The 21,880-nt window shown below is 34.0% G+C and overlaps 1 protein-coding gene and 1 long non-coding RNA gene across 2 annotated transcripts; both read left to right on the forward strand.

Annotated features, from left to right (window-relative positions):
* The first annotated feature begins 4,605 nt into the window (after positions 1 to 4,605).
* On the forward strand, positions 4,606 to 7,447 carry LOC133878626 (uncharacterized). The gene is made up of 3 exons (XR_009901938.1): positions 4,606 to 4,947; positions 6,217 to 6,310; positions 6,943 to 7,447. It is a non-coding gene; the product is annotated as an uncharacterized LOC133878626 (long non-coding RNA).
* A 12,073-nt stretch (positions 7,448 to 19,520) lies between these two features.
* LOC133877651 (peroxidase A2-like) lies at positions 19,521 to 21,492 on the forward strand. Its single transcript, XM_062316041.1, has 4 exons — positions 19,521 to 19,776; positions 19,897 to 20,088; positions 20,198 to 20,366; positions 20,685 to 21,492. Exons 1-4 carry the CDS (start codon positions 19,555 to 19,557, stop codon positions 21,140 to 21,142), a joined length of 1,041 nt encoding a protein of 346 aa, XP_062172025.1. The 5' UTR covers positions 19,521 to 19,554; the 3' UTR covers positions 21,143 to 21,492.
* Positions 21,493 to 21,880: the final 388 nt, after the last annotated feature.

The following is a 21,880-nucleotide window of genomic DNA, read 5'->3' on the forward strand; positions in this document are numbered from 1 at the left end:
AAATGATCATTTTCATTTTTAAACCATAGTAATATAATATATCATAATAAACATAACTATTAATATAACTAAATGTTATATTTATAAGATAATCCAATTTTATTCTTTTATTAAATTGAGCAGAATTACAGCATTAATAATGTCTAATAATATTTAAAAATATTTAGGCAGAGCAATAACTCTTTTTATAAAATAGTGACTTTTATTCGGGCATCACAATTGCGTGTTTTATAAATCGGGGGGGGGGGGGGGGGGGGGGGGGGAGCTGCACATGGGTTGTGGGTCTTCTTCACGTGGGCTGGGCTTTTAATAAATAGAAATGGGCTGGACTGTTATGTAGGAATAAATAAAATGGGTTCACAAATTATTAATACTAATTTTCGTCCAAATCATGGTACTATTTCTCGTGGGTATTTTCAGAAACTAAACGAAGTCCAAAAATTATGAAATTTGGAGGGTAGCTAGAGGACTTCGAGACGAGTGTTCTGCCTTTTGAATTGACCAAAACGGAGTTCGTTTGACCCTATTTTCATTATTCTAAAATTTAAGGTTCGTTTGAACTTTTATTAAATTATAAACACTTCTTAATAAATGAATATTTATTTTTATAAATATTTATATTTATTCATTTGCCTTATTATTAGGTCTTAAATTCTATTTTAAGATATTTATTTTATATCTTAAAATCTTGAGCGTTATAGAAGTAGCGTCTGAACGTCAGTCACAGAAAGTCGGTGTTCGATACCTATCAGAATGGCCCAGTGAACGTGAGCCATAGAGAGCTCATGTTCGCAACTTATCCGGACAGACCAGCGGACACGAACCATAGAAAGCTCTTGTTTGCAAGGGTGTTCGAACGCAAAATTGAAGACTGCGAACGGAGAAGCCTTTTTATGCAATCGTTCGGACGCTAGGGTAAGTTGTCCGGACGCCCTTCAGCAAAATATGAAGTTGTTGTTGCTTGTCCGGACGCCCTATGCCCTGTCCGGACGCCGTTGCTTAGAAATCCATTCCTGACTAGTTTTAAAATTTTCAAAGCCTATTTAGAGGAGCTTCTAAGCAGTGTTATTGCAAGAATTCATCTAGAGAATTCCAGTTTGCTAAGAAAAGATTATTTAGGCATAAACGTTTATATGCATTTCTCTTAAGTTTTATTTGTGTTGTAACTGTTCAATCGTTGAAGTCTAACTAGAGAAAGAAGTCAATTGAAAAACTCTCTAGACGGGTCTGGGAGAGAGGCAGACAAGTAGACGCTTGTTAGAGTTAAATGTGTGACTACTGCAAAAGGTTTTTAATACGAACTTCTTGTAACTAGTTATTTATTCTGTTAGTTGATTTTTCTGGGTTTGGCTGCCTCGAAGTGATTTTTCTCTTTGGTGCAAAGATTTTTCAGTTTGTAACCAAATATCTGTGTTTTGTCTTCTTACTGCTTTTTATATTTAGTTATCTATTTGGTTGCGGTTATCTAGAAGTCAAGATTTATTTTCGCTTACAAACTCCTGCACTATATATATATATATATATATATATATATATATATATATATATATATATCACTTCCAAATAATGTGAGTAAAAGCACCGAAAATTAGAATAATTTGAATTACGTTGCCAATTCTTGGACGGGATTGCGTAGCACATGGGTTTTTAAGAAATCTATGGATGAAGTTAAGTATAGTACTCTACTCTAGGGTTAAAACCATTGTCACCCACACAAGAAATGGACAGAATTCTAGATGCTTGAAATGAAAGGCCTGGTCGATCGATCTAAACCATATAATCTCTTATTGTATTACGTACGCAACTCAAACGCACTACAAGAAATTTGCCCATTAGGGACGACACTATCAGCGTCGACTTTTTAGTCGACGCTGATAGTCGACTATTAGCGTCGACTTTAACTGTCGACGCTAATAGTCAACTATCAGCGTCCACTAATAACACTATTAGCGTCCACCACTTAGTCGACGCTAATTATCCAAAAAAACACACTTTTAGCGTCGACTTTGGTGTCGACGCTAATGTGTCGTTGCTAATAACCTGGCGGGAAATTTTGCCTCGCGCGGGTTGAGAAATAGCAACGACATTTTAGTATTAGCGTCCACTTTCGTCGACGCTAATAAAAAACTATCAGCATCGACGACAGAGTCGACGCTGATGTGGTATCTAAAGAACCACATTAGCGTCCACGTAAATGTCGACGCTGATAACCTATTATCAGCGTCGACTAATTTTTGTCGACGCTGATAATAGGTTATTAGCGTCAACTCAGGGGTCGACGCTAATGATCCTGTGTAAAAAATTATTTTAAAAAAAAAACATTGAAAAGCATCAGCGTCAACCAAAAAGTCGACGCTGATAATAGTTTATCAGCATCCACTTTAGGTAGACGCTAATGACCATGTATACATTTTTTTAAAAAAATATATATATATATATATATATATTGAAAAGCATCAGCGTCGACCTGAAGTGGACGCTGATAATAGGTTATCAACGTCAACTTCAGGTCGACGCTAGGGATTATATATAAAAAAAATAAAAAAATAAAAAAAAAATTGAAAAGTATCAGCGTTGGCGCTAATGACCATGTATGAAAAAAATTATTTTTTTTTTTTTTGAAAAATTGAAAGTATGAGCGTCCACTTTAGGTCGACGCTAATGATCCTGCATAACAAAAAAAAAAAAATCATATAAACTTATTTAAACTTCTTTTTTAAAAGAATAAAAAATAAAATAAAATTGAAACCTGTAGAAAAAAAAAAAAGTACTTCTTTTTATATTATTAGTAAAGTTTTTCTATTTTTTAAATTTTTTATATGATCGATCGGACTAGTTAATGCACTATGGTTGATCAGATGGTCTATCAATCATATTGTTCTATCATGATCGATCAATCTACTACACTAGGATCGATCGGACGTTCGATCGAACCTTCACTGTGTCAAATCTAGTCGATCAAACTCTATCACGATCGATAGATCATCTGATCAATCATGATAGATCAATGTGATCGATAGATCAACCGATTGATCATGATAGATCAATAGGATCGACAGATCATCCGATCGATCATGATAGATTAATAGGATCGATAGATCATCCAATCAATCATGATAGATCATCCGATCGATCATAATATATCAATATGATCGATAGATCATCCGATCAATCATGATAGATCAATAGGATCGATAAATCAGCCGATCGATGATGATAGATCCATAGGATCAATAGATCATCTGGTCGATCATCTGATCGATCACGATATACCAATAGGATCGATAGATCATCCGATCAATTATGATAGATCAATAGAATCGATAGATCATCCGATCAATCATGGTAGATCATCCGATCGATCATGATATATCAAAAGGATCGATAGATCATCCGATCGATCATGATATATCAAAAGGATTGATAGATCATCCGATCGATCATGATATATCAATATGATCGATCGATCGTGATAGATCATCCGATCGATCGTGATAGATTAATAGGATCGATAGATCATCCGATCGATCGTGATAGATCAATAGGATCGATAGATCATCCGATCGATCATGATAGATCAATAGGATCGATAGATCATCCGATCGATCGTGATAGATCAATAGGATTGATAGATGATCCGATTGATCATGATATATCAATAGGATCGATAGATCATCCAATCGATCATGATGGATCATCCGATCAATCATGCTATATCAATAGGATCGATAGATCATCCGATCGATAATGATATATCAATAGGATCGATAGATCATCCGATCGATCGTGATAGATCAATAGGATCTATAGATCATCTGATTGATCATGATCGATCAATAGGATCGATAGATCATCAAATCAATCACGATGGATCATCCGATGGATTATGCTATATCAATAGGATCGATAGATCATGATATATCAATAGGATCGATAGATCATTCACTGTCTCAAGTATTATTGATCGAACTCATTCACGATCAATTGGACTAATGCACTAGGATCGATAAGATGGTATATCGATCATATTATTCTATCATGATTTGACACGTTACTAATAATTTAAAATTCAATTTTTTTTTTAAAAAACATTATATCAACTTAATATTTTGGCACGTCACTAATCATTTAATTTATTTTTAAAAAAAATTATATCAACTTATTATTTAGTGAGGTGTTAAATTTGACACGTCATTAATAATTTAAAATTTTAAAATATTATTTTTTTTTAAAAAAAATCATACCAACTTAGTAACGTGCAAGAATTTTGCATGTTACTAATTAGATTTTATTAATAAATATATATTAATTGTTTTTTAAAAAATTAATTGGTTCAATCAATTTTTAAATTACATAAATTAATAAATTTTATTTACTATTAGCGTCGACTTATAGTAGTTGACGCTGATAGTCTGATTATCAGCGTCAACTATTTAGGTCGACGCTGATAGTGTAATTATCAGCGTCGACTTCGTCGACGCTGATATGAAAACGATGCCGTTTTACTTGAAAAATAATGCAAGATGTAATGGCGGGATTTCTGAAATTTTCGCGAAATATTTTTACCCGCCCCCTCTTCCTTTAGCTTCTGCACCAATTTTATTTTTTTTATTATCCCACCCCCTCTTCCTCCCATTCTCTCTTTCTCAATCCATCCTTTTGCCCTGATTCTCTCTCTCTCAACTAGTGTTCTCCCCTGGCTTCCTTCTTTTCGTTCTTTTCTTTTTTTCCACCGAGAGACCGAGAGAGGGAGATCGGAGAGGGAGGCCGAGAGAGCTGAAGAGAGAGCTAGAGAGAACCTGAGATAGACGCGAGGTGGGCTAGCCACCGTTGGGGGTGGACAACGACGCCGGAGGCCGGTGGGTCACGGCCCGATGCCGGTAAAGCCAGGGGACGTCTTTTTCCGGCATTTTCTCGGCACCCAAACATGGAGAAATTCATTTTTCGGTAAGTAGGGCTTTGATTTCCATTTTTTTTAGTTTGTTTTGGAAAGATTTTCAGTAGAGAAATCATATGGGTATCGTGATTTTGGGTTTTATTTTGTGTGGATTTCGGTAAACCGAATGGGTACTGTTGGATCCTTTTGGGTTTGTAGATGCAAAACCATGTCTTTTACAAAATCCCAGCTGGGTTATTTGACAACAAAGGTTCCTCGTCCTTCAGCAGTAAGCACACTTCTAACTTCTCTCCCAACTACTCTCACATTTGTTCGATAGAGTTTTACATAGTTTCTTTGAATGTTCCTTGAATTTATTGATCAGATTCGGAGGGTCATGAATTAAGGTTAAGGTTCTTTTGTACTACTTTTTGCAATACACTTTCTTTTTGAAATAAGTAAAACTCAAATACTTCACCAATCCTTAGCAAATATTTACTTTGCAGTGTAACGATTTGCAATTGATTAAATGTGGCAAAAATACTACAAATAACGGTTGAATTAAGTCCCAGTAACCAATGAGGGTTTTAGATAATGAATTCATTTCTGTACCAAGTGGGCCCCTCCCTTTTTGTTCTCTTCTAGCTTTTCCATGGAAGATTTGCAGGATATTATTTTATTTTCTTTTAGTTCCATATTCTGTTAATGTCCTGAAGTTTGATAGGCATAGGAATTGAGTTGGATTTTATGTTCTTGTTGAAGAAGGAATGGGTGATTGCATCCTAATTTTTCTTGATTGATGAAGAAGAGTTTGAGAGTTGTAGTGTTATACTCCTACTCTTTGAAATTTTTAAATGCTAATTCTGGTTATTACTGAAATGGAAAGCCAACTACCACCTTTCTTGCACCACTCTTATAATTCTATTTGTTAAAACTCTCTCAATATAGTTGAGTTTTCCAAAAATGGTGTGGCTTGCAGTTATGTCATGGCCATTGGCGAGGCAGAGGCATTTTCTGAAAGGTTGAAGAGAGAGCTTCTGGCTTTGGAAGCTGCAAATGTGCATGCCATTTTGGAAAGTGAACCTTTGATAGATTAGTTGATTTTTATTCTCTTTTTCTGGAACACTTGATGAATGGTTTTGCTGTTTGTGGTTATAACAACTTGTTCAATTTTGATGAGCTTTGAGTTTTCATAGACTTCTTCTTAGTTTGTATATTTATTTACTGGTTCCGAGATCCAATAGTTGAAGGGCCTTTTGTTCTTTGTTGTTATGCTATTACTAGATTTCATTCTCGATCGAGAAAGGTTTCAACTTCTTTATTTGTTTGTATTTTGTCAGACTGATCTCACTTCTAGACCATGGTGTGCAATTATTATCATCTCTAATGATGGAAATCAGCAACTGTTAGAGACAAAAAGGATTCTCCAAGTTGGTGAGAACTGCTTTTATTTGTTGATTTTGTCTCTTTTGGTACCAATTCGTAGTTCATATTACATGCCGTAGTTCAAGATTTGACTTTCTTATCTGCCAAATTTGGAGTATGTAATAGGTTGGTTTGACTTTCTTATCTGCCAAATGATCTCTTTCCCTTTTCCTCTTTTATTTGCTTAGGAAAAAAAAATGTGTCCAATTAATGTTTAGTCTCAATTTTTTTTCTTGGCTTGCATATGCCTTGATTGCTCTCTTTTTAAAAAAATATAACTTAATTGAAACTTAGAGACCAACTATAACATATATGTATATGGATACCTGATTACCTAAATTTTGTGGTTCTTGGCTCAATTTAACCTTCTGTGTATTTGAGGCCAGACTATTCTCTTGGTGAGCCTTACCCTCCTCGCTTGTTGATTTGTTTTAGAGGCTGGGAAGAAGGTTTCTAGTGTTCTAAAGCTGTCAATTCTGGATACATTCTGTTTTAACTTATGTTGAACTCTTATAGGATATGAAGCAATCAGTTTCCTGCATGTGCACTCTGCTTTAAAATTGAGAAAGATTGCATGTTATCAAAATTAATTTCTTTCCGACCATGCTTATGTTTTTTATTCCGCATGCTTCCTTTTACAGCGTGATTGTGGAAGACCTCCAGTTCCTAGAAAAGATCCAGGAGACAAGCCAGAAGAGGAACCTTTGTTGTCAAATCACCCTTATGTTGATAAGGTATGTTTCTGACAAGGAATTATTTTCTGAGAAGTCTAGCTATTAGATTTCAATGTTTTGAACTATGTGTTTGCAATTAATACGAAGGGGCAAGTGCATTTACATAGCATTTTACATAATTTTTGCAAGTCTCAAACTGAGATTTTGATATATGTGTTTGCAATTAATACAAAGGGGCAAGTGCATACACATAGTTTGTTCATATGTGTCTATATTACAACTGCCCCTGGAGCCGATTGCCTAGATAACATTGTCAAAGTCAAATGCAATTGCTGTAAATGCACTCAAATTGGATCTTGTGCTTCTAGTAATTGAGCTTCAAGTGGTATTTTGATGTAACACCTCTATGCATTTGTTTTATATCGAAATGTAAGCAGTATAATCAACTTAGACATTTTTCTGTTCATTTCAAATTCCAAATTTCATCTTTTCAGCCTGTTTGTAATATGTAAAAAGTTAGAATTGTATTAAGTTTCCCATTTATTTGTATGTTTCATCATTTTTTTTCTTGTGTATAAATTACGAAATATGTGTATAAATTACTAATGGCGTATTAAAAAAAATATATATAATTTTTTTTTTTTCTAATTTTTTAGGGTATTAGCGTCGACTTAGTCGATGCTAATGGCCCATTAAATTTTTTATTTTTTATTTTTATTTTTAGGTCATTAGCGTCAACACAGTGGACACTAATGACCTATTAATTTTTATTTTTTTTTAAATTTTTTTTAGAGCATTAGCGTCGACTCAGTTGACGCTAATGACCTTTTTTTTTTTAAAAAAAAAAAAAAAAATTAGTGTATCAGCATCCACAAAAAGTCGACGCTAATAATAGACTATTAGCGTCGACTTAGATGTCGACGCTAATAGTCAATCATTAGCGTCAACTCATGCCATATGTGGTATAAGTTTTAGGGTCGACCCCATACATCATTAGCGTCGACATATGTCGACGCTAAAAGTCTATTATTAGCGTCGACCCTTCAGTCGACGCTAATGATAGGCTGAATATTATCAGAGTCGGGCTTTTAGCGTCAACTTATTAGCGTCCAAAAGTCGACGCTAATACTCATTAGCGTCGACTTTTGGACTTTTAGCGTCCACTTGGTGTTGACGCAAATAAGCAAATTTCTTGTAGTGACGGTCAAAAACCATATATATACAAGGTAGGTAGGCAGAATTTATTAGTAAGAATCCAAGCAAAGCAATTAGTGTCCGACAATCTTTTCAGATTTTCAAACCCCGCCGAGCGCCGACGCCTTTTCATGATTACATGCATGCATAATAGTACCACGTAGTCTACGTTAATGTGACAGAACTTAAGAATTTCTAACCAACTTGAGAATTTTCCAATCTAACGTACCGACATTTCAAGTCTTGCTTGTATAGATCAGAGAATATTACAGAAAAAAAAAATTGTCTTCTTCTTATCAAGCACTGTACTGTGATTGCTCTATTCGATCTGTGCATTTTTGCTTGGAGGATCTCTATGCCATTGCCATGGCAAGCTGACTCTTTGATTCCCGTATTCTGTCAATTTTAATGTCAATTTGAGGGGATAAAGTGTATGTCATTGCTTTATTATGGTATGGTCCTGAAAGGGGATGGATTGATTGGATTCTTCTCTTACACTTGGTTTTTGGTTTCTGCAATTAGAGTGTTCTTGTGTTTTTTTCTAATGTCTGCCAAAATGCAAAAAGCACTTCCGATGATAATGAGATAGATGCGCAATTTGCCAGACATGGGCAGCATTTTCTAATGATGTAAAAGCCTGAACTTCATCTCGACCTTAGGTCAAGAGATGAAAAATCTGGGAAACTTCGACTGTTTGAGAATAATTTAATTGGAGTATTTTTAAAAACTGAAAATCAGTGTTTGGATATAGCTGAAAACCCATTGTTTTCCTTATGAAAAGGAAAAAAAAATCAGTAAATCCCAAGTAGTCCAGGGCGATAATATGGGTAAAGTGGATGATGCTGTTAAGTTTTGGGACGAATGCAAGAGAAATGGTATGGTTTCTAACGTTTATACATATGGGGTGATGATAAATTTTTACCAAAAACTGGCCCACTACAACCATTATCATCGAGAAAGAAAAATAGAAGGAAAATAACAAATTTCTAGTTCAGGCGATGCAGACAATCGATTCTAATGCTAATTATATTCAAACAAATTTTGATTTATTTCTTGCCCACCACGAATTTTGCTTCAACTCTGAAATTCACAGTGCTTCCTTTATGTCTAGAACCTGTTGTCTTTTTTTGAATCAGTTTGTGATCTTCCAGTGAGTGATTTTTGCACGGTTATGTCGTCCGGACACAAATCATGTTTGCTGCAATTTTCAACTGAGTTTCATGGAACACTGAGTCTGATATTATTACTGATTTGATCTTCATATTTCCAAGGAGCTATATGTGTCTATCTCATTATTAATAAGCCGTTGCCTGATTGTTTTGTTTTAATTAGGTTTTCTTGAGTTAAATTTATTGAAATGGGTTAATTAACCCATGAGTTGGTGTCTATCCTTACTCTCTAGTGGGAGCTCCTGGCTCTCCCCTTACCCCTGAGCTGCTAATTATCCCCATTAAATCTATAGTTGAAAGTTTAAGAAAAGTTTTACCTTGATTTCTGGAGAAAAAACAGGTTTGTTTTTAATGTTTCTAGTTGAACAAAAGAGAGAAGATTTATTTGAACGGATCAGGCTTGTGTGCTGTAATTTTATTTACAGCACACATGCTGTAAAAAAAATTGAAGGGTTCAGATTTAACTAAATAATTGATTCATTGCAAGTTAAAGAAACCATATACATCGCCTCAACTTTCAACTATAGATTCATTGCAAGTTAAGGAAACCATCAGTTAGGAAACAAAAAGTTAAGGAATGTATGATATGCATTATAGAGATTTAGGACAACATTTGCTAAAACTTATATCTTTATGTTGAAAACTGTTAGCTATTACAAATAATGTTTGCTGCAATTTGCGTTGATGTCGGTTTTTTTCTCCTTCAGCCAAATATTTTAATATAGTTATTAGATGGTGTAATATTTTTTCTGGGGGCATATATATATATATATATATAGATTGGATATTTCTTTGCCTCTGCAGGAATTGAACTTACAAGATGGTACTGTGTTAAAAAAATTCTGATTTGTTGTTGGAGACAGCATATTGAGTCTATGGATGGCTTTTGTTGTTAATCTACACATTTGAATTTAGAGCGGCTGTTGAATTTCATTGGTGTAGAACAAGGTTGACATATATATATATATACAATAGGACGTCAAGCATAACAATATAATGTTTTGGTCTTTTTTTTTCTTTTTAAGTTTTTTGTAATTAAGGAATTGAAGTAATGATACCATGAGTACATTGATTTTAGGTGTTTACTTAATTATTTTGAAACAATGGTACAACTTATATATATGACTACATTGTTGGCAATCTAATGATATATAGTATTTTGTCCATATGATTTTGTTTTCGATTAAGTTATTTTGCATATAATTTATGAGGTGAAAACAGATTTAAAAAATGAGGAAATTTCATATGATAACCAATTTGTTTTTTTTTTTTTTTATTTTTTTTTATTTTTTTTAAAAAAAATTAGTTTATGGAATGTTTATGACGTTTATTGAGTAAACGACATAATTTTGTGACACTTACACAAAAAATGTCATAAAGTTTTAACGTCACCAAATAATGATGTTTCATACATAAGTGTCATAAAATTTTAACATCGTTTATACTTATACCATTGCCGTCACAAAATAATGATGTTTACTATGTAAGTGTCGCCAAAAAAACGCGTCATTTACACAAAAATGACATTATTTGTAATTTATGATGTTTACGGAAGAAGCGTCGTTAAAAATCTATTTATGACGCTTACAGAAGAAGCGTCTTAAATTTATGATGCTTACTGAAAAAGAGTCGTTAAAAAAATTTTTAGACCTGTGCGCACACGACACTTAGCTAGCAAGCGTTGCCAAATAAGTGACACAAATGTATATATTAGCTACATCACTTCCAAAAGATGTGAGTAAAAGCACCGAAAATAAGAATAATAGGCTTCCAATTAAATAGTGGGAATCACATGAATTACGTTGCCAATTCTTGGACGGGATTGCGTAGCACATGGGTTTATAAGATATCTATGGATGAAGGTAAGTATATACTCTACTCTAGGATTAAAACCATTGTCCCCTACACAAGAAATGGACAGATCGAGTTCTAGATGCTTGAAATGAAAGGCCTGGTCGATCGATCTAAGCCATATAATCTCTTATTGAATTACGTACGCAACTCAAACGGTCAAAAAACATACATATACAAGATAGGTAGGCGGAATTTATTAGTAAGAATTGGGCAAAGCAATTAGTGTCCGACAATCTTTTCAGATTTTCAACCCCGCCGACTGCTCTTCATGATTACATGCATGCATAATTGTACTACACGTAGTCTACGTTAATGTGACAGAACTCAAGAACTTGAGAATTTTCCAAAAAATTGTCTTCTTCTTATCATGCACTTTACTGTGATAGCTCTATTCGGTCTGTGCATTTTTGCTTGGAGGATCTCGATCTATGCCACTGCCATGGCAAGCTGATCACTCCAAGATTTTACGATGAAACATGTACAAACGTGTCGAGCATCGTGCGTGGAGTCATTGAGGAGGCGTTGAAGACTGATCCCCGGATTGGCGCCAGCCTTATTAGGCATCATTTGCATGACTGCTTTGTCACTGTACTTCTAAATATTATTTTCTGCTCCAATTACTTAGCAATTAAACATATAGCTTAACCTATGAGGGGAGTGGCCTGAAAAAGTCAATAGCCATTGATACTCTCAAAAGATGCCTTGAGAGAGGATGGCATACCATAACTTATAAAGTATTAAGGTAAAAGAAATCTTAACGATTTGAGACACTTTAACTCTAATGATATGCATCCGAGTTCAACAATAAGAGTAAGGTCCTAAGGTCGAATCTCAAAATGAATTAAAAGCACTTGGTTTATCTCTATTGGCTTGGATATCATTAGTGTCCTCAGTAGGGATGAACTGTAAAATTATGATTTTATTGGACTTAAGAGAGAATTTGCAGTTTCTCGTAATTTCGGCCCCTCATTTGCAATTTGGAATCATGTAATATATATCTTAGTATGTGTCACGGTTTCTTCAGTACCACATCTAGAAAACTCTGGACTTTAATATGAAATGGCATATATAGATGCATGATAATACCAAATTTGGCACGTTCGGACCGGTTGCAGATCGATTGCCTACAAAACAAGAAAAGAACAGGAAGTTTCCGACGGAAGGATTTATTTTATGATTTATATTAAATTTTATAGATATAATAATATATATTATAACGTCATTTAAAATTTTACATGAGATAATGCCATGTATTACTATTACTGTTGAAGGGTTTAAGCGGCTGCTGGGTAAAACGATGATGTTCCAATTGTAAACGACAAAGACATCTTAAAAGTTAAAAAATCATTCACCGACGCCCCGCCTCCAAAGGTCAAACCAATGTATCCTACGGCCCACAGTACCCAAAAGGTCAGACCAAGAGTCCTCTCTCTCTCTCTCTCTCTCTCTCTGTGATACACAGAGCTCGCTCAGCAATGTGGCCTGTGAGGGAAAAAGAAAAAGAAAAGAATAATTAATGGTCAAAAAACAGGGACTATCGAGCCACGCAAAAGCCTGAAACTCAGAAGAACAGGGACCATCCCAAGTACCTCTCCTTTCTCTCTCTCTCTCTCTCTCTCTTCTTTATGCATTTTTTGTTGGCAGCTTTTTGGGTGGCCACACCACCCCAACCCCTCCTCTCTCTATTCTTTTTATTATTTTATTTTTTAATCGGGCTTTTGCAAAACAGGACCACCACTATGTTTGGAGATTAGATATGGAAAAATGAAAATAGCATTTTTCTTCGGTAAATTTCTCGTATAATAAGATACGATGAATATTACTTATTTAAAGAGAAGAAGAAATCAAATTTGATTAATATTTTAAAAGCTATCTAAAAAGTACGGATGATTTATTTAGTAAATTATTATATAATTGTCATATAACTTGATGGTAATGCAATGAAATTAAGAGTCATCTTACAATTATATTACAAATTTTAAGTGTTAATCCTGAACACCTATTGAGATTGACACGTTAACATTGTAAAATAGATGTATGATAAAAATGTTTACTCTTTATTTAAACAATCTAATTTAAAAATTATAATCTAAATCCCTATATACGATAATACGAATGCAATTAGAATATCAATCAAATAATTAAATTTTAAATTTTTTATAAGTTTAAGTTTTTAGAATAAATAGTGATTTAACATAATATCAGATCAACATTTATGAATTCCAACTCTAATTCTACAATCCCATTTATGGGAAATCCTTCTAACATAAAAATATCACCTATAAAAGTTGTTAGTAAAAACACCAAACATTATGGATAGTAAAAACACCAAACATTATGGATACTAGTACGTAGCCAAGTAATTAGATCAGATTCTTAACAATTTATTGTTCAAATTACTAGTAATTTAGACAATAAATATGAAATAACTCTTACAAGACTCAATAGAAAGACATGAGATTGCTCAAAACCTATTCGGATAAATAAGTTTTATATATATATATATACTATACAAATTGTTAACCATTCATTTTTTGTTTTTTATTTTTTATTTTGAAAAAAAAGCTTCCCAAGTAGAGGGAATCACATATTCACATGAATCTTATTGCCCAACACCGACAGGATAAAATGGGCAAGTGTACCATGCACGTGGGTTTGTGAGAAAAGTTTGGTGAAAGTGAAACCGTAAAAGTGGACTGTGTTAAAGTCTTTATTGTGCCCTACCCATTACACAAGAAGATAATTCTAGATGCATGCTTCAAAAGGAAGACAAGGACTTGGAACAGGAACCTATATGGCTACATGGAATATTAATCTTCTTCAATTACCTAACTCACACCCCATAGGCTATAAGCCTGAATTTATTAAAAGAGAAATGCTAAACAATTTAATACTTTTTTTTAGAATTTGGTTCTAATTTGATAAGATTGTGACACACTTGATCTCAAAATGATAGATTTCATGGAATTGTAACATATTATATTGGAACCAAATGTAAGCTTATAACTAAATTCAGGAACCTATATGGCTACATGGAATGTTAATCTTCTTCAATTACCTAACTCACACCCCAGAGGCTATAAGCCTGAATTTATTAGAGTGGAAAAAAATTAAGCCTGAATTTATTAGCAAGATCGATCCAAGGAAAGCAATTTGCTTTTCATTTTCAACAATCTTTTAAGCTTTTCAACCCCACAAACTACAGGCCTAGGCTGCTCACCAATTCTCCCCGTCGACCTTATCAACCCCAGGAACTAGTACTATATATACGCTACCTGCTCGATCACTAATTCTCTCCGGCCGCCGGCCATTTTTCATGACATGTGTTTGAAGCAAATTAATTTTTGAACAGATAGACTGGCTATAGACTCCTTAAGATAATTCTAGTTCCTATTGCTTTTTTACTTATAATATAATTAGGCTTTGTTTGATAATGGAGTGTGAGTTGAAGATAGTAGTAAGAAGTGATGGATGTGATATAAAGTCAAAATAATTTGTATGAAAAAATAAAAATATTTTGAAGTTGATTATTTTTGTAAAAAATCTCTCTTGCCAAACAAGCCTTAAGAGAAGAAGACAATGAGAAGTGGGAGCTAATACATGGGGGACACTTTACAGTCCCCTAACCTCCCCTTTTTAATATAAAATTTTTTTAAAAAAAAAAACAAAAAAGTGTCATCTGATAATCTGATATCACATCAGATGACACTTTTTTGTTTTTTTTTTTGTTTTTTATTATTTATAAACAAAAAAGGGATTTCCCATGAGTAGTACCCGCTAGAAGGCCAGATATATGGCCGGATTGGCGACGACTCTAATTACAAAACAAGTGAAGATTACACGAGTGATTGATGGCGGCCAAAAGGGGCCAGAGGAACATTCGATAGTTTACATAACATGATATTCTTTTAAAAGAAAACCTAACGAAGAGAATGGGGGGAAAAAAAAATGTACGTATTTGGAAATGTGTCCCTTGTAATAGAAGAAACTCCTTGTCCAATACGATAACATCGGTGTTAATGGTGTATGATTTTCCGTATAGGGTGTGGCTTTTCTTGTTAGTTGCCTTAATAGTCGTTTGGTGATTGATGAGGGCATATGATTTCCATATATGTGGAGACGATTTTAAAAGTTGTTGAGTGAGTTTATTTGTGAGAGTGATTGTGTGATCGGATGGCGAGTTAAAGCACTTTTAGTAGCTTTTAATTTATTTATTTTTTTTTATAAAATTAGGGAACTTCTCTTATCTTTTCTTATACTATTAAAATATTCTTTATTTATAAAATGCATGTTCCTGTGTACTCTCGTCTTTTTTTTTTGACAAAATCTCAACATAATTCTCAATGAAAGACAGAGAAATGAGAGAAATATTTTGTGGTAAAATAATGAATAGAGAAGCTAAAGTGTTACTCAATACATTGGGTAGCAGTACTGAATGTAGCTTACCCAATGTTTAAGAAATGTATAGGTATCTGTTGCATGTGGCTATTTGGTTTTTTTTTTTTAAAAAAAATTTATAATTTTTTTTTTCTATATTTAAGAAAGGGAAGAGACTTCAAGAAAACTGCTAAGAGTGCTTTAATTAGTTTTCCTAAATTTTTGAGAATGTTCCCAATATTTATGACCTAATTATTTTCCATGTAAAAGCTGTTTGAGTGGGCTTATAGTGATTATTTACTTCCACTCCAACATGCATGCATGCATACGGATTACAACAATGTCACAGAATTTATGCATTTCTAATCAACTTTAGACTTTCCCAATCTAATGAACTTCTTAAGATGGTGCGTTTCTGACTCACTTGCTAAACGCCTTCGCAATGATTTATATGTTATTAGACCGTCTGAATAATACATAAATGTAGGTAGCTTAAAAGATGGATTATTTATTTCCACTCCAACAACATGCAAGCATCAAGAGTACAACAATGTCACAGAATTTATGCATTTCTTGTCAACTTTAGACTTTCCCAATCTAATAAACTCTTTAAGGTGGTGCATTTATGACTCACTTGCCAAACACATTAGGAATGATTTTATATTATTAAACTGTCCGAATAACATATTAATTTGGGTAACTTAAAAGATGGATTACATATCGAGCTACTTGTTCCAAATAGCCTAATATGCGAACTCAATAATTGTTCAGGGCAAATAAGCCTTATTATCTTTCTTTTAGGCTGACGGAATTTTTATATTATTCAGACAGTCTAATAAGATAGGATCTTAGTTGAAACGTGCATGTTATATTCTTCTTCATGTAAAAGCGGCTTGAGTGACCTAGAGAACATATTATGTAATTTTTTAAGGGTTCAAATTTAATTGTATTTATATATATAAAATAAAAACTTGAAATTAAATCTAAACTCTAAAACAAACTACAAACCTAATTAAGCCTAGTCCGTAATTGTAATTTACATGCCCTCCAACATGGATGCATATGTACTACTGTTAAATTAAGTCGCAGAATTTATGCATATATTTCTAATCAACCTCAGACTTTTCCAAGAAAAGCAATTTGCTTTTTCATTTTCAACAATCTTTATGGCTTTTCAAACCCCACAGTACGTCTCTTTAGCGTTAAAGAAAAAAAAAAAAAAAGCCTGAATTTATTAGTATTATCTTTTTAGCTTTTCATTTAATTCTAGTTATTTTTCTTATTGGTTGCATTAATTAATTGCGGCTTGGTGAAGGACGAAGGTTTTGAAAGCCGTCGAGTGAAAATATCTTTGTGAGTAGGGGTGTGCATGGCGGGGCGATGCGGTGCGGTGCGGTTTCTTCTTTTTTTTGGCTTCGTCCTGCATCTTTGCGGGTTGAAAATTTTGATAAAGACTAACCGTGAGGGGCGGGTCACTGCGGGGCGGGTTCGCGAGGGGCGGGGCGGGTATTTTGAGTGGCATTTATGTAATTTTGATTTTATTTTGTAAAAAATAAAAATTCGAAAAAATACTGGTTTTTTTAATAAAAAAATTAAATTCATATTAATTTTTCACAAAATCTTATGAATGCAAAGTCAAATTTTTAGGAAATCAACTCTGGTTCATTAAAGAAAAAAATTATAATTTCAAAGCTCTTTAAATTTAGTCCTTTGACATGTTGACACATATCTTTCAATCGTTCCTATTTCCATACAAGAACATTTTTCATGTAATTAGCCTTGTAAACTAAACTAAAAACCCTATTAATTATAGATAAAATTATAAGAAACATGATTTTTTATTTTTATTTTTATTTTTATTTTTATTTTATTTTATTTTTTTTCTTTTTCTCCTTTGTGCGGTGCGGGGCGGGTACCCGCATTTTTTAAAAGGCTAAACCCGCAACCCGCCCCGCATAAATTTCTCAAATTAAGACTCTAACCCGCAAAAAAAACTGAAAACCCGATCCTCTGCGGGGCGAGGTGGGGCGGGTGCTGCGGGACGGGGCGGGGATTGCGGGTTTTGCACACCCTTATTTGTGAGTGTTATTGTGTGATTTGATGGCGAGTTATGATGTAATTATTTTATATGTAAAAGCTTTTTTTACATATATCTACTCCAACATGCATGTCGGCCCATTAACTACAATATTGTCATAGAATTTTTACATTATCTCGCAGTTGATTTAAATAATTTTTTAAGGATATTTAAATACTTTTATTTTAAATCAAGTCTATTCGAAGCAGATTTGATCTTTAACTATTTTTGTACATAGGTTAACTTTATAGTATGTGATTATGATTTTGTATAACTTTATATTATGATTTTGTAGAACTTTATACTTTGTAATGTAAGAGCTTTATGTTCGTAATCTTTAATCAATAAAATACTCAGATCTTTTGTTAAAAAAAAAACTTTTCAATAGAGTACGTTTATAACTCTTGCCAAACGCCTTCGTAATGATTTTATGTTATTATACTAATATAATAACACATAAATTTAGGTAATTTAAAAGATGAATGACGTATGGAGCTCCTACTTGTTTCGAAGCCTAATATAAATTAACATGCAAGATTCACTTGTTCATGGCAAATGATTTTTTTAATTTTTTTTTTTTTTTAAGCTGTCCGAATTTTGATATTATTCGAATTATCTAATAAACATAGAATCTTAGTTCAAACATGTTATATTCTTTTTTATGTAAAAAAAATGCTTGAGTGGCCCTGTAGCTAGTGATTATAATTTACATACCCTAGCCTCCAACATGGATGCATTATGCATATGTACGTACCACGTTAAAGTCACAGAATTTGTGCATTAATTTGGAATCAACTTTAGACTTTTCCAACATGGATGCTTATGAACTACGTTAATTATGTCACCGATCGAATATATGAATTTCTCATCAACTTCAGACTTTTCCAATCTAATGAACCGTCCAGGGTTCGATCTGTTTGTACCTCACTTGTGCCAAACATCTTTTCAATGATTTTATATTACTAAAAGATGGGATTGCGGGCTTACCTATTCCGAATAGCTTTATATGCGAGAGTCATCTGTTCAGAATAAATTAGACTTGCAGCTTTTTTTTTAAAAAATATTTAAATTTTTCCATTATTCGGATAGTTTATTGGTTTATTTATTTATTTATTATTATTATTTTTTTTAACGAAAGATCTAAGTATTTTATTGATCAAAGATCACGAGTATAAAGTTTTTATATCACAAAGTATAAAGCTTTACAAAATCATAGCCACATGTTATGAGTACAAAATCATAGATACAAATAAAATTCTTACAATAAAGTACTATTTATGACTTCATCTTCCGCTAACTCATGTACAAAAATAGTTAAAGAGCTAGCGCAGATCTATTTCGAGTAGACTAGATCTAAGACAAAGGTAACCAAATATTTTAGAAAAAATTATTTAAACCGGCCGTAAGAGATAATCCCTCATACCGAACTATTAAGGTCGTGAGAAATAACTCTTCATATCTGATTAACCTTCATATCATAGATCGCATATGATGACATATTTAAAGAAAAGAAAACTCTTATTCAAATAAAAAATACAACCAGCAAACAGCAGCAGCGGTAACTGAAGAGATGAATGGCACAATACTGAAGTAAATGAATAGATGCATAGTGGAGAGGATAAAATTGCTGATCTGATCATAGAACACCTAGAAACAAAAGAAAAAATCAAAATGAAAAGAAGAGAGAGCTGATCTGCCCCGAATAATTGTTATTTAGATAGCTTACACGAGATCAGCATCAAGCAAAACGTGTTATACTTCTTTTTTTTGGAGTTGCGGGGGGCGCGCCCGGGGGGGGGGGGGGGGGGGGGGGGGGGGGGTTGTAACATGTTTGTCACTTTATAAATAAAGGACCACAATTTGCTAGCTCTATCAAACATCCAAAGTCATTCTTGTTTACAGAGAAAGATGTCTTCTTGTTCTTCTTCTTACTGTACTGTGATTGGTCTATTCTTGGCATTTTGGCTAGGAGGATCATCATGCAATGGACAACTGTCTCCAACATTTTATAACGAAACATGTTCAAACGTGACGAGCATCGTACGGGGAATCATTGAGCAGGCGTTGCAGACCGACACCCGGATTGGCGCCAGCCTTATCAGGCTTCATTTCCATGATTGCTTTGTCAACGTCCGTCCCCAGCTCCTCATTATTTGCTCTATTTCTTCCTCCCTTAATCTAATTAATATTGTGCATCAAGTACACTTTTGATTGTCTAAATTCTGCAGAAACATGTTAACTTTGTTGTAGGGGTGTGATGGATCAATTTTGTTGAACAACACCGACACCATAGAAAGCGAGAAAGAGGCTGGCCCAAATAATAACTCAGTAAGGGGTTTTGGTGTTGTCGATGACATAAAGACTGCGTTGGAAAGCGCTTGTCCCGGCATTGTTTCCTGCGCCGATATCCTCGCCATTGCATCTGAAGCATCAGTTTCACTGGTATTGTATATATAAAACAACAAGACACCCTTCTCGATCTTCGATCAAACATTTATTTTAGTGTATGTAGTTTGCATGACAGACAAACTAATATCCATGCTCACTGCAGGCAGGAGGTCCCTCGTGGGATGTTTTACTTGGAAGAAGGGATGGCACAACAGCAAACCGAACTGGTGCTAATCTTGCCCTTCCAGGACCCACCGAGACCATAGCAGCTATAAAATTAAAGTTCTCAGACGTTGGCCTGAACACCAGTACCGATGTAGTTGCTCTCTCGGGTAACTCTTGCTTACTAACTTTAGAGCATTCTAATTCATCTACCCAAATCTTATTTTTTTTAGTCAAGATACCAAAATAGCAGTAAAAGAAGCTGTACGCATGTTCAGCAATTTGGATATATAAACATTTGCCATGATTTGGTGAATTGCTAATATATAATGCTCACAAATGTAAAAACAAAGTACTTTTAATCGATCTCTAAGATTCTCCATCGTCTCAATAAAGAACAAAAGACAAAAATGGCATATTTGTGATGGAAACAAAACACGTTTTGATAATTAAGGAATATTAATTGGGCATGCATGCATAATCTTCAGGTGCTCACACTTTTGGACGCGCTCGGTGTCTGACTTTCAGCAACCGGCTATACAATTTTACCGGTGTTGGTGATTCTGATCCGACCCTGAACTCAACCTACTTAGAAACTCTCAAAGGAATATGCGCGGAGAACGGAACGGGGACTGATCTGACCAATCTCGACCTCACTACGCCGGATGCTTTTGACAATAAATATTACTCTAATCTTCAAGTCAACGAGGGCTTGCTGCAGAGTGATCAAGAGCTGTTCTCAACTACTGGGGAGGATACTATTGACATTGTTAACAACTATAGTGCTAACCAGACTGCTTTCTTTGCTGACTTTGTGGTATCAATGATCAAAATGGGGAATATCAACGTGTTAACGGGGACACAAGGAGAAATTAGACTCAACTGCGCCGCAGTTAACGCAAACACTACTTCTGGATCAGATGATCTCTTGCATAGCTCTATTTAAATGAGTGATAAGAGATAAGGCTAATCGAGTACAAATAAGCAAAATGCAAGCAAATATATGGTGTGTATATCTACACCTTTTGCTGCACATGTGGTGCTTTTGTGCAACTAACTATACGTATATGCAAGCTTTTATCTGTGTTTTGAGTGTTTGATGCAAAAAATTCTGTATGAATAAATGAGGGAGGCTTGAGTGATCGATGCTTTTCTCCCCTTTCATATATCGAAAGATCGAGTACGGTATGGACTATGGAGTGTATTGAGATGGGGAATTTTTAGTGCTTTTATCCACCTGTTGTACTATATTTTATTAGTGAATTTCTTTTATGCCAAACCATATATATAAATTTTTGTGTTCTCTACATGTGCTTGTTATAATTTTCTTCTTCTATTTCTCCACACTTTTTTTATCATTCAAAATCTTAATTTGTTATTACAAACTAGTAAAATTTTGGGATACAAATCCACAACTTGGTTAGTGAGATTTGATGTGAAGAATGATATCAATTTTTGTCATCTAAAGATGCGTGCTCTACTTTCATTAGCGATGACAATTTATCTTCGCGTGTCACGTTTGAATCATGTCGAAGCATGGGTATATATAAAATTATATACCCTTTAATCTTAACCCAATAATTTCGTGTTTGGTTTGTGTTCAGTTCGCGGGTCGTGTCAAAAATTACTAGACCTAAATGCCGCGTGTCGGGTTCGGGTCATCTCGATGCATATATGAGTATAA

The sequence above is a fragment of the Alnus glutinosa genome, chromosome 9 (assembly GCF_958979055.1).
Source record: "Alnus glutinosa chromosome 9, dhAlnGlut1.1, whole genome shotgun sequence".
Lineage (NCBI taxonomy): Eukaryota > Viridiplantae > Streptophyta > Magnoliopsida > Fagales > Betulaceae > Alnus > Alnus glutinosa.